Source organism: Stenella coeruleoalba (genome assembly GCF_951394435.1).
Source record: "Stenella coeruleoalba genome assembly, chromosome: 13".
Lineage (NCBI taxonomy): Eukaryota > Metazoa > Chordata > Mammalia > Artiodactyla > Delphinidae > Stenella > Stenella coeruleoalba.
In genome coordinates this window covers 83,066,854-83,078,990 of record NC_137159.1, presented here as the reverse complement: position 1 = coordinate 83,078,990, position 12,137 = coordinate 83,066,854, and the positions used below count along the sequence as shown (strand labels likewise).

The 12,137-nt window shown below is 38.9% G+C and overlaps 1 protein-coding gene across 1 annotated transcript in view; it reads left to right on the top strand.

Annotated features, from left to right (window-relative positions):
- TAF1B (TATA-box binding protein associated factor, RNA polymerase I subunit B) overlaps positions 1-12,137 on the top strand; it is a 59,134-nt gene that overhangs the window by 32,985 nt on the left and 14,012 nt on the right. Inside the window, exon 9 of the mRNA XM_079941412.1 lies at positions 7,382-7,529. Coding sequence (XP_079797538.1) covers positions 7,382-7,529 — 148 coding nt within the window. The remainder of the gene's footprint in view (positions 1-7,381; positions 7,530-12,137) is intronic.

Below are 12,137 nucleotides of genomic sequence, written 5' to 3'. Positions count from 1 at the left end.
TTTATCCTTCCTTCATGAATAATATATTACAGTGCTTTGTCATTTCTTCTGACATTTTTATTCCTTGTTAATTTTCCTTTGCAATAGGAAGTCTTATTTTAAGTTTGGGTTAACAGGTGCATGTAGCATTAGCTTTTTCTCAGCTGAATCTTTGCTTCAAAACAACACTAAGAATAAGTAAGGGTGAGGCACTGTACTTTTTTTTTTTTTAATAGCAAAGCAGGAAGTTCACCTCTGACAGGGTATTGTAATCAGGTTTATCACAAGAGCCTGCTGTTGTGTAACAGAAACTCTAGCTTGTCCTTACCTGTCTTAAGGCATTGCTTCATGAAGGAAAATAAACTCACTGGAATATTTGTGAAATTCAATAAAATGCTTTCCCAAGCACTCGTTTTTAATGCATGCTAGAACAATTTATTATAGCCTTGTGGTCTTCTAAAAACCATATTAGCCTTGTGATTTCTTAGTATTATAATTAAATGAATCTATAGCACTCTAGAAGCCCTATGTGTCATATTTACTATACCTTTTAGACACATCCTCAGCCATGTCTAGTATTCCCATGTCCATATTCCCTTCCTCCCCTCCCCCACTTTTTCAAGAAAAATGGAGGCGGTTTGGGATGTCTTCAAATGACTGTTTACTTAATTGACAGGCAGCTTTTCTTCATTGTATGCTTTGCCTTTGCTTACAAAAGTGCATTCACTATTCCATAGTATGTTGAAACTTTTAAGTGGAAACAGCTTTTCATTAACAAAGGAAGCATTTTCTTTCCTCCTTCCATGTCTTAGCTTTCTCTACTAAGTCTTGGCTTCTTCAGCAGCTGTACCTCCACCAGAAATGAAAAAAGGTGCAATTGTTCTAGGAGATGGTGATGAAGATAATGCCAGTGGGGTTTTGTGTGTGTGGGCTGCTGGGGACTGTTTTTCTTCTGTGTTTGGTTTGGTTTTGGTTTTGTTATTCCAGAAAGTTGAGCACACCTTAAAAACAAATCAAAGGGAAGGGGGGGAAAAAGCTTTAAAGACCCTTAAACCATTATCCTGTGTGAACTGTTTCTTTCCATTAAATTGTTCTGTTAATATTTAAGTGGGCCCCTCTGTCCCACTAACAGCAAATCTGACAAAACTCACTTTAAAACATAGGGTAATGGAATACAGAGTACGGAGTACTGATGTGGTTTGTTTCTTCTAACAAGCGGGCCATAAGAGTTTGAGTCTTCCTGCCATTACCCTGACTTAAGAGCAAAGTTCAGGAGAGGAGACAGGTGTGCAAATTAAGTTTTAGTATTTCCAGCCATCTCGTTTTACTGAGTTGTGATTCCCAACTCCCGGTAGGTAGCTGTTTCATTTTCCGTATTTATTTAATTTATTTTTTATTTTTTAAAATAAATTTATTTATTTATTTAATTCATTTATTTGGCTGCGTTGGGTCTTGGTTGCTGCACACGGGCTTTCTCTAGTTGCGGAGAGCGGGGGCTGCTCTTCGTTGCAGTGCGCGGGCTCAGTAGTTGTGGCTCCTGGGCTCTAGAGCACAGGCTCAGTAGTTGTGGCACATGGGTTTAGTTGCTCCGTGGCATGTGGGACCTTCCTGGACCAGGGCTCGAACCCATGTCCCCTGCACTGGCAGGAGGATTCTTAACCACTGCACCACGAGGGAGGTCCGTGTTCTAATTTAAAGATAACCTCCTCCTCCCTTTTCTGCCTCTGCCTCTTCTGCTGCTTTATTTTTGAGTCGTTTCTGAAGTGTGGTGCTGATTTGAAGCATCAATTACTTCTAGCAAAAATCTTTCAGTTCATCTGGTAGAATAAACTAAAAATCTATTCTTTTTCAGGGATACCATCTCCATATGGAGTACCAAATAGTCAAATTGCTGCTTGAACCAAGGTTGGGCCTAGACACACTTATCTCTATTACAGATAGAATTTATTCTGCCGATGACTTAACACACAGTAGGGATACTTCTATCTTTTCAGCCTTGATTTTCTTTATTTTTATGTATTTTAAAACCCACAGACCAATTTCTTAACAGTTAATATGTAACATACATGTTATTCTGCCATGGTCCTTGACAGTAATTCTAAATCCTCTCAAGAATTAGTCATTTCATCATCCCTCACTAGACTCAGCAAGAAGTAATAAAGAGGAAACTGGAAATTCATTCCAAAGTCCATCTCCAGTATTTTGAATGTTGATCAACAGCATCCTCTCTGAATGAGTAAAAAGAAAAGATGTAATGCTAGTTCAGCCAGACCCACTGAGTGGCACTTTGCCATGATGATTCACTTTGCCTTGGAGCAACTTACACCCTTTGTGAAACTAGGTCCCGTCGGTTGAAGGAAGAAAAAGACTCCTCCAGAGCTGTCAGTCACTCTTTCAGCCTCTCCAAATGACTGTCTTGTTGGATCAAGGTTTGATAACACTCTGAGTCTTCAAACTCTAGATTTTTTCACCATCTTACTCTGTAGGCCGTGTGTAGCTCTTGGGATTGTTTGTGCAATCTTTGTTAGAGTAATAATCTAACAGGTTTGAAATCTACCTGAGGGAAATTAAGGCGAGTGTAATGATAACAGGTGTTCTCAGTTTCCCTCACTCCCACTCCCTTCCAGAATTACTACTGCCAGACTACATGAATAGAAACCAGCTGATGTGTTCTTTTGTTCCTGGCTTCCCACAGCGTCTCAACCATCACTGGAATTTGTGGGTGTGCTTCTCTTGTCAAGCTTGTGAAGTAAAACCATCTGAGGGTCTCTTCCAGGCGACAAGAAAAATGAGGTTGAGAACCACTTCATTTTATTTTATTATTTTTTTTTTTTTGCACAAGAATATTGTGGAGAGCTTGTTTAAACTATAGACTCTCAGTCCTAGTGTCAGGGATGGATTTATTAAGTCTGGTGTGGGATCTAGGAATATTTTATGCAAGCACCTTGCAAGTGGTACTGATAGAAATGGTGCTTTGAGCAGTACAGACTAGTTTTCTTATCTCTGCCTCTGTCATTCTTTTGTTATTACATCTTATTCCACAAAAAATTTGAGGTAAAAAGTAGACTCATTAGGGCTTCCCTGGTGGCGCAGTGGTTGGGAGTCCGCCTGCCGATGCAGGGGACACGGGTTCGTGCCCCGGTCCGGGAAGATCCCACATGCCGCGGAGCGGCTGGGCCCGTGAGCCATGGCCACTGAGCCTGCGCGTCCGGAGCCTGTGCTCCGCAACGGGAGAGGCCACAACAGTGAGAGGCCCGCGTACCGCAAAAAAAAAAAAAAGTAGACTAATTAGCAGATAACCAAAAACCAGTATAAAACAAAGTGCTATTATACCTTAACTAAATATGCAAAGTTTTAAACAGGATTCTGGTAGTCCTCTTATTCTACTTAATACATCAGAGATTCCCCACGCCAAATGAAAATACAAAGACCCAGCAGCTTGTATGAGACCCTTTCCTTGGGTGTGTTCTGTACATGCATGCATTTTCTAAAAGTCAAAGTAAGACTATTCTAACGCAGTCATTAAATGTTCACTGTAATTATTATATATCCATGTTTTGCAATCTTGTCAAAATTAGAGCCTGATTCACCTCTCCAGGCTAAGGACAATGGGACAGAAAGAAAAATGTGACACTGTGATCATATTCTCTAAAACAATGCTGTGTAACAGTACTCCCAGCCTTCTGCCCAAGGTTGGATACTTTGCTGAGCTAGTGGTTCAAGAGTGGCCTGCCTTGGTTGGAATAGGAGCAGATGTCTAGGGAGATTAGTCCATAGCCAGCCCTGTAGGGACAGCTGGGCCACCACTTCAAGTGATGTCCGTGGCGGAAGGGAGTGGATGTTATTGTGGGTGTTTTAGCTTACCAGATTCCTTTTCATTAATGACCTTGCAATTACTTGTCATGAATTTATCATCCATTAAATTGGTTTTTTGAGATGGTTCTTTTTCAGAGGGGAACATTCACTGCTCTATTGTTTGTTTTGTTTGCAGATAAAAGTACTTAATTTCATCTCCTACCTTCATTATTTGAAAGAGTTAGGGTTGCCATAAATCTTGTCAGTAATGTTAATTGTTTTAACTTGAAAAGATGCTTCAGATTTTGTGCGAAATGCAGCAGATGTCTAAATAAGTTAATTTTATAAAGAAAAAAGAGCTTTTGCCAAAAGTCACTGAGAATATATGTTTTCCTTTTTTCTCTTTTAAATTCACAGATTAGAATACAATTAATAGTATTTTAGCGTACAAGTAGAATTACTGTATCTCAACATTTAAAAAAAGACTTGAAAGGGCACATTGCTATTTTGGATTGACAGAAATTTACTTTGTATTCTTGAGCTACAAATTAATCATATGTTAATAATACAGCTAATTGAAAGCCTGTTTTTTCCTGATAAAACTGGAGTTTAGACATTGAAATAGTGGTATCAAAATAAATACAATACAAAGAAGGTTGTAACCTCAGGCAAAGTAAAATCAGGCATAGTTAACACTTTGATTGTTTTCTATAAGCATACTCTTTTTAAAAAATATTTGTTTATTTATTTATTGGCTGCATCGGGTCTTAGTTGCGGCCCGCGGGATCTTTTGTTGCAGTGCACAGGCTCATTAGTTGCGGTGTGCGGGCTTTCTATTTGTGGCACGTGGACTTAGTTGCCCCACGGCGTGCTGGATCTTAGTCCCCAGACTAGGGATCGAACCAGCTTCCCCTGCATTGCAAGACGGATTCTTAACCACTGAACCACCAGGGAAGTCCCTATAAGCATAGTCTTGTACCATTATAAAGCATTTCCTTGTGCTTTATAATTGCATATGAGCTGAATGTACCAAAGAAACATTTAACAGAGAAATATTCATTCCTTCAGTTGGCTTCCAAACACCTTCACACATTTAGAAAATGGGCAAGACATGACATAATGGTATAATTGGCACAAATTGTTGGGAAACAGATTTTTCCTTAGAATAAGGAAGAACTTTTTAATGATTAAACCCATTAAAAATGGAATAGACTACCTTCAGGGAAGGTATTGAGTTCCCATCACTGGAGATTTATAAGAAGGGCTAGACATATACCTGCTGGGGATTTTGTAAAGTTAGACCATATACTTTTAAAGGTCTTTCCAACTCTGAATTTGCCAATTAGATTATTTCTCCTACAAGGTGATGTATGAAGTGATTCTGTTACACAAAATAGTTTATTGAGCTGATATTATCTTTCTCTCTTACCACTTTTTTTTTTAAATAGGCATACATACAGAAAAGTGAACATATCACAAATGTACCCAACCTGATGAATTTTCATAACCTGAACCAGCCCCGAGATCAGGAAACAACCTTAGCACCCTAGGAGCTCCACCCTTATGCTCACTTGCAGTCATTACCTCCACGACTCCAAGAGTAATCAATCACTCTCCTGACTTCTAACCGTGTAGACTAGAAGCTCGGTGCTGAGTTGCTGAGTTTTGTACTTTACATACAGGGAGTCATTCTCTTTTTTTTTTTTTCTTTTTTTTTTTTTTTTTTTTTTTTTGGTACGCGAGCCTCTCACTGCTGCGGTCTCTCCCGTTGCGGAGCACAGGCTCCGGACGCACAGGCTCAGCGGCCATGGCTCACGGGCCCAGCCGCTCCGCGGCATGTGGGATCTTCCCAGACAAGGGCACGAACCCGTGTCCCCTGCATCGGCAGGCGGACTCTCAACCACTGCGCCACCAGGGAAGCCCGAGTCATTCTCTTTTGCATCTGGCTTCTTTTAACATTATGTTTTGAAGATTCATTCATACTGTTGCATGTAGAGCATTCATTTCTTTGCTGTATAATGTTCCACTGTGAGACTGTATCAAAATTTCCTAGATAGTTATTCTTGTACTTACTCTATTGGTGATGGCATTTGGGTAGTTTCTAGCTTGGGACTTTCACAAATAGTGTTATGAACATTCTAGTGCATGTCTTTTCATGGACATGCATGCACATTTCTGTTGGGTATATGTAGCTAGAGCTGCTTTGCTGTAGAATATGTCCACACTCAACTTTAACAGACACGGCCAAACAGGTTTCCAGAATGTTTGTATTCAGGCCTAGTTTTAATGGGGTCCTGCCGTATCGGAAATGTTAGTTTTTCTGAAATCCCATAAGCCTTAAAAAAAAAATCTTGCTTGTAGTACTCGATAACTTTCTATCTTATCCTACAGTTATTTTTGTACACTGATCCCTTTTCTAGAGTATAAACTCCTTGAAGAGATTGCTTTATTCAACTTTATATTGCCCAAAGTATCTTGCATAGAATAGACTCTAAATTTAATATTTTTATGTGAGTAGATGAGTAAATGAGGAAAAATTATATGTAGTATTAATAAGAAGAATGTTTGGAAATTACAGAAATATAAGTAGCACACCCAATAAACTACAAGGGTGATCTTAAAGTGAACAGAATTAATTTATTAATATTAGCTCATAGATTTTCCTGAATTCTATAAGATACTCTTATAGGCTATTAATGTGGGAAAATAGAAGTTTGAATTGCACATTTTTATCTATTAGACTTAAACCCTGGTGTCATCTCTCACATAGAAGCATGTGACTATCATGTAACACTGAGCTAAATCTGTTAGCTGTGAATTTGAAGATTGGCGAGAGGGTGCTGGTGAAGGAGGGTGAGAGGGAAGTCGTGCTTTGGAGTGATTATGACGACATTGTAACTCCAGTTGGGTTGCAGCTGTATACCAGATTCTTCCATGATTGGCAAGAAGGAATGATTTCACTCTACCATGGGTAAGGCCAGTAAGAGTTTTATGAGCCAGATAGAATTTTAATTGACCACTATTACTGTTGAAAACTGCTTAGTGAGGATATTTGGGATTTATGGGCGTTTCCCCTTAATGCTTTTCTCTACATTCCAAATTTTATTCAATGAATACATATTACTTTTATTTTTTTGTTTTTTATTTTAAAAACATTTTTTTTAATTTATTTTATTTTTTGGCTGCGTTGGGTCATTGTTGCTGCGCCTGGGCTTTCTCTAGTTGCAGTGAGCGGGGGCTACTCTTCGTTGCGGTGCATGGGCTTCTTATTGCGGTGGCTTCTCTTGTTGCAGAGCATGGGCTCCGGGCACACGGGCTCAGTAGCTGTGGCACTCGGGCTCAGTAGTTGTGGCTCACGGGTTCTAGAGCTCAGGCTCAGTCGTTGTGGCTCGCAGGCTCAGTCGTTGTGGCACACGGGCTTAGTTGCTCCATGGGATGAGGGATCTTCCCAGACCAGGGCTCGAACCCATGTCCCCTTCATTGGCAGGCAGATTCTTAACTACTGCACCACCAGGGAAGTCCCCATATTACTTTTAAAATCAGAAAGTAGTTTTTAAAATAATTTGTGTTGTAAAAATTGCTACCTTGACTATCTCTTTCATTCCAGTCTTGGCCTAACTATGAAGATATCTATAAAAAAGTAATTGAAGTTGCCACATTTTTAGATTTGCCACGTTTTCCAGACATAACTGAAGACTGCTATCTTCATCCAAACATCTTGTGTATGAAATACTTGATGGAAGTCAATCTCCCTGGTAAGTGTGTGGTGTATATAATGAACAAGCTTTGACTTACTAAATTGTTATGAACAATATATTGCATCTTCTCAAATCAGAAACTATTAGAGTCACCTGACAGGGTCCATAGTAACATGAAGCTTAATTTTAAAATCCTTTCTTAAAATATTTTGGACCATTTAAAATGGATAAAAGGACACTGTTCAGAAATAATTAGTTCTATTTTGGTGTGAGGGATTTTGAGAGAATATGTTCGGTTTTTACAGTAAGTTTGCTGAGTACAAGTAAAGTAACACGTGTTTCAGTATGTGTTATTAATTACCTAGGCACCCACTCCCCCCAGAAAAGCAGCACTTCTTCATTTGCATGAAGCATGATTATTACATAAAGAATTCTGATTTTAAAAATCCCCGAAGTTAATCTATGGTAACATTTTTGTTGTTCGCTAATATATTGCTATTTCCAGTCCCTAAAAGAAATGGAGTTCCAGGTCTGGTAGGATGAAACACAGAATGTGAAGACAGCCTTACTAGCTGTTGTTCACAATATACCAAGACACAGGTAACCCGAATGGAATCTGCCGATGGAATCCATTCTTGAATTTCTTGCTAAACTAGAAATGTGAGAAATGCAGGATTTCTATTCTTAACAGAAAATACAAACATGGTGTGACTATATTATTGCTTAAGCAATATAAAAAATGTGATTGAATATATTTTTAATAGGGGAGGAAAATACATATGTTATATGAAAAAAGCAATATGTAAAACTGTATGTATGGTATAATTTCAACTATAAACATAAATTGGAGTAACATATATACGCAAATGTAAATATTAAGTCTATACTTTTAAAATATTTTTTTAAAAAGGAAAAATAATTTAAACTTTTCAAATACATTTATTTATTTATTTGTTTGTTTATTTATTTATTTATTTTGCGGTACGGGGGCCTCTCTCTGCTGTGGCCTCTCCCATTGCGGAGCACAGGCTCCGGACGCGCAGGCTCAGCGGCCATGGCTCACGGGCCTAGCCGCTCCGCAGTATGTGGGATCTTCCCAGACTGGGGCACGAACCCGTGTCCCCTGCATCGGCAGGCAGACTCTCAACCACTGCGCCACAAGGGAAGCCCCAAATACATCATTTATTAAGCTAAGGAATGTACATCTCTGGTTAAGATTTCAGAAGTCACTAGCCATTTGATTAAGATTCCAGAATTTGGGGACTTCCCTGGTGGCGCAGTGGTTAAGAATCCAGCTGCCAATGCAGGGGACACGGGTTCGAGCCCTGGTCCGGGAAGATCCCACATGCCACGGAGCAGCTGGGCCCTTGCTCCACAACTACTGAGCCTGTGCTCTAGAGCCCGTGCGCCACAACTACTGAGCCTGCATGCCACAACTACTGAGCCCGCGTGCCTAGAGCCCGTGCTCCACAACAGAGAAGCCACCGCAGTGAGGAGCCTGCACACTGCAACGAAGAGTAGCCCCTGCTCGCCGCAACTAGAGAAGTGCTGTGCGCAGCAACGAAGACCCAACACAGCAGCCAAAAATAAATAAATAAATAAATTTTTTTAAAAAGGACTCCAGAATTTGTAAAGTCTGATTTCTGCGCTTTGGCATGTTACATAGATCAGATTATTGTTTTGGATTTTGGTTTTTTTCATTTACTTTTTTGATGGCTCTTTCAAAATATGGAAAGCTCCTGTGTTCTCTCATATACTCCAAAATCCTGAGCTTATAGTGGGAATGCTAATATATGGAAGGAATACAAGGAATTACCAATGCGTAACTGACACGGGCTGGGTTATGGAAAGTGTCTAGCTCACGTAGTTGCTGTTGGACAGAGATGAGGGTGGCAGTATTTTCTGACCACTGTGTGTGATATAATACTATTTCTCACCTAAGTCTTCCTGAGAGTAACAAGTAGAATTAAAACCATTATAATAGGCAGAGAGACACTACTAGCATCTGATATGTTAAGTGCCTTTTTGGAGACTGTATTAAAAAGAACCAGGATAGAGAAATTTTACTTCTCACAAACTGTTCAATAGAAATAATTTGAAATATAGAAAAAAAATTATACACAAATGTTATTGACCTCCTTATTTATACTGAAAAATTAGAAATAAATGTCCAACAGAAAGGTAATGTTTAAGTAAACAATGTTATGTATATTCAGTGGAACATTATGCAGCTTTTAAAATCATGTTTGTGAAGAGTATATAAAGCATGGCAAATGTTTATGTTATAATAAAAATGAAATGGGCCAAATTATAAAATTATATATAAGCATAGCTACATAAAATTAAAATATTCATTAAAATATTAGAAATAAATATACCAAAATATTGAAGTGCTATTTCTAAGCTATGGCAATGCCTTTTTTCCTTTCTTCTACCTTTATGTATCTTGTAAATGTCCTGTACTGAGTTTGTATTACTTAATTGTGGGGAGGAACAACACACAAAATAGATCGACAGACTAACATGTAATAGTCCCTGCACCTTAGGATTTTGTTTTTTTCATTAATTTATTTATTTTGGCTGCATTGGGTCTTTGTTGCTGCTCGCGGGCTTTCTCTAGTTGCGGCAAGTAGGGGCTATTCTTCATTGCTGTGCGTGGGCTTCTCATTGCAGTGGCTTCTCTTGTTGTGGAGCACGGGCTCTAGGCACACGGGCTTCAGTAGTTGTGGCTCTCAGGCTCAGTAGTGGCTCACGGACTCTAGAGCGCAGACTCAGTAGTTGTGGCGCACGGGCTTAGTTGCTCCGTGGCATGTGGGATCTTCCCAGAACAGGGCTCGAACCTGTGTCCCCTGCATTGGCAGGCGGATTCTTAACCACTGCACCACCAGGGAAGTCCCGGCACCTTAAGATTTATATTGTAAAATGTGTCATTGGTTGACAAAGCACCCGTAAGATTATAAGAAGACCTCTAGAATATTGCCATTTTCAAAATTTAAAGTTTGCTCTCTATAGTACTATCAGTTCTATGGTGCTGTTGATCAAAAAGAAGAAACCCATGTATTTGGCCCTTTCCTGGAAAGCTAAAAGTGGTTTTAAGCATACTGGGGCAACAAATGCCCCTCCTCAGTGCCTTTATGTATGACAGTGTCGTCTCTGGAACTCGGTAGGAAGGTTTTAGCACGCATGTCACACACACCCTTACTGAGTAAGCACTGCCTCTTTGATGGCTTTGAGTGAACTCCAAACACATTTCTTAGTATTGTCCCTCATACTGGAACTGAGGAGCCTGCCAGAGAGAATTTCTGGCAGCTTTCACAATCAGTATATAATTTGTGGGGAACTTTATTACAGAGTTCCAAAGTGCCCCATCTATATTACCTCATTTGTGAAGGTGGGAAGGGTGGGCAGGTGGGTATTCTCACTTATAGATGAAACATAGGCAAACTGAGTGACGCCTGGCTGGTAGATGGCTGAGTACATACTTAAATCCAGCCGTCCCATTCCAGAGCTAGTGTTCTTTCCACATAATGCTCCAGTTCAGAATCCTGTACTGCTTAGTTTTTCTCTGCTGTCCTGGCTTCCTTCCTCATAACTTCTTCCACTTGCTTTTTTTTATTACTCTGTACTTTTGGCATAAGAGAAAGTTTCAAGATAATTAATTTTAAATAAATTGGGGAGGCAGTTTTCAAGAAATGCCATTCTTTATAGTAATAATTCTATATATAATAATATATACTATATATAATACTATATACTAATATGGTAATATATATGCTGTGTGTAATATTGTATATACTACTATAAAATTAAAGTATACTACATTAAGAGAATAGAATCAACAGGATATAATGACTGAATGCGTGTAGGAGATTCAATACAATACAATTTATTATGCTCTTATAAACAATAGCCATTCTACTTGAATTTAATTAAAATAGAATATGGTACATCCTGGGTACTTAAATTAGTGAGTAAAGAAATTTGCTCAGTAATTTAGAGTTTTCAAAGTATATTCACTTGTGCTATCTTATTTAATGTTTATCCTCACCATAACCCATTTTACAAATTAAAAAACAGGTTAGGTGACTCTAATTTGGAGTCACAAAGCTAATGATTAGAAAGCCTAAATACATAAGCCATAGATTTTCTGGCTCCAAGTCCCACATTATTCAGCCTTGAATAATAGATGCAGTCTGTGCTGAGCATATAGTTTCTTTGGGAAAGCAGTGCAGCTGGTGAGATGCACATCAGGCTTCCAGTGTGCTAGCCAGGCTTCCTGCTGGCGAGTGAGTGCATTTTTAGACAAGCTCTTGGTCTTACAGGAGAGTTAGTTTCAGGTAAATGCAAATTGCTGTAGAAACACAGACAAGAAACATGGATGAAACAGTAGAAAAATGATGTGTGGCTGTGCATTAGGTGGCAAGATGTGTCCTATAAATAGCAGATGTTTGGGGAAGTCAAAATAGGAGAAGATACTCCTTGCTAGCGTTCAACCATTAATTTTTCTATACAAATATCATTTCTTGGTTGATTTTATTTACAAAATGTATGTCTCAGAGTTCTAGCATAGTATCATATTTTAAGATACACTTATCTCACAGATATACACATTAGTATAGTCTAGTTAGCCAAAGAATTTAATTCACGTTTTACTCTTTTATTCTT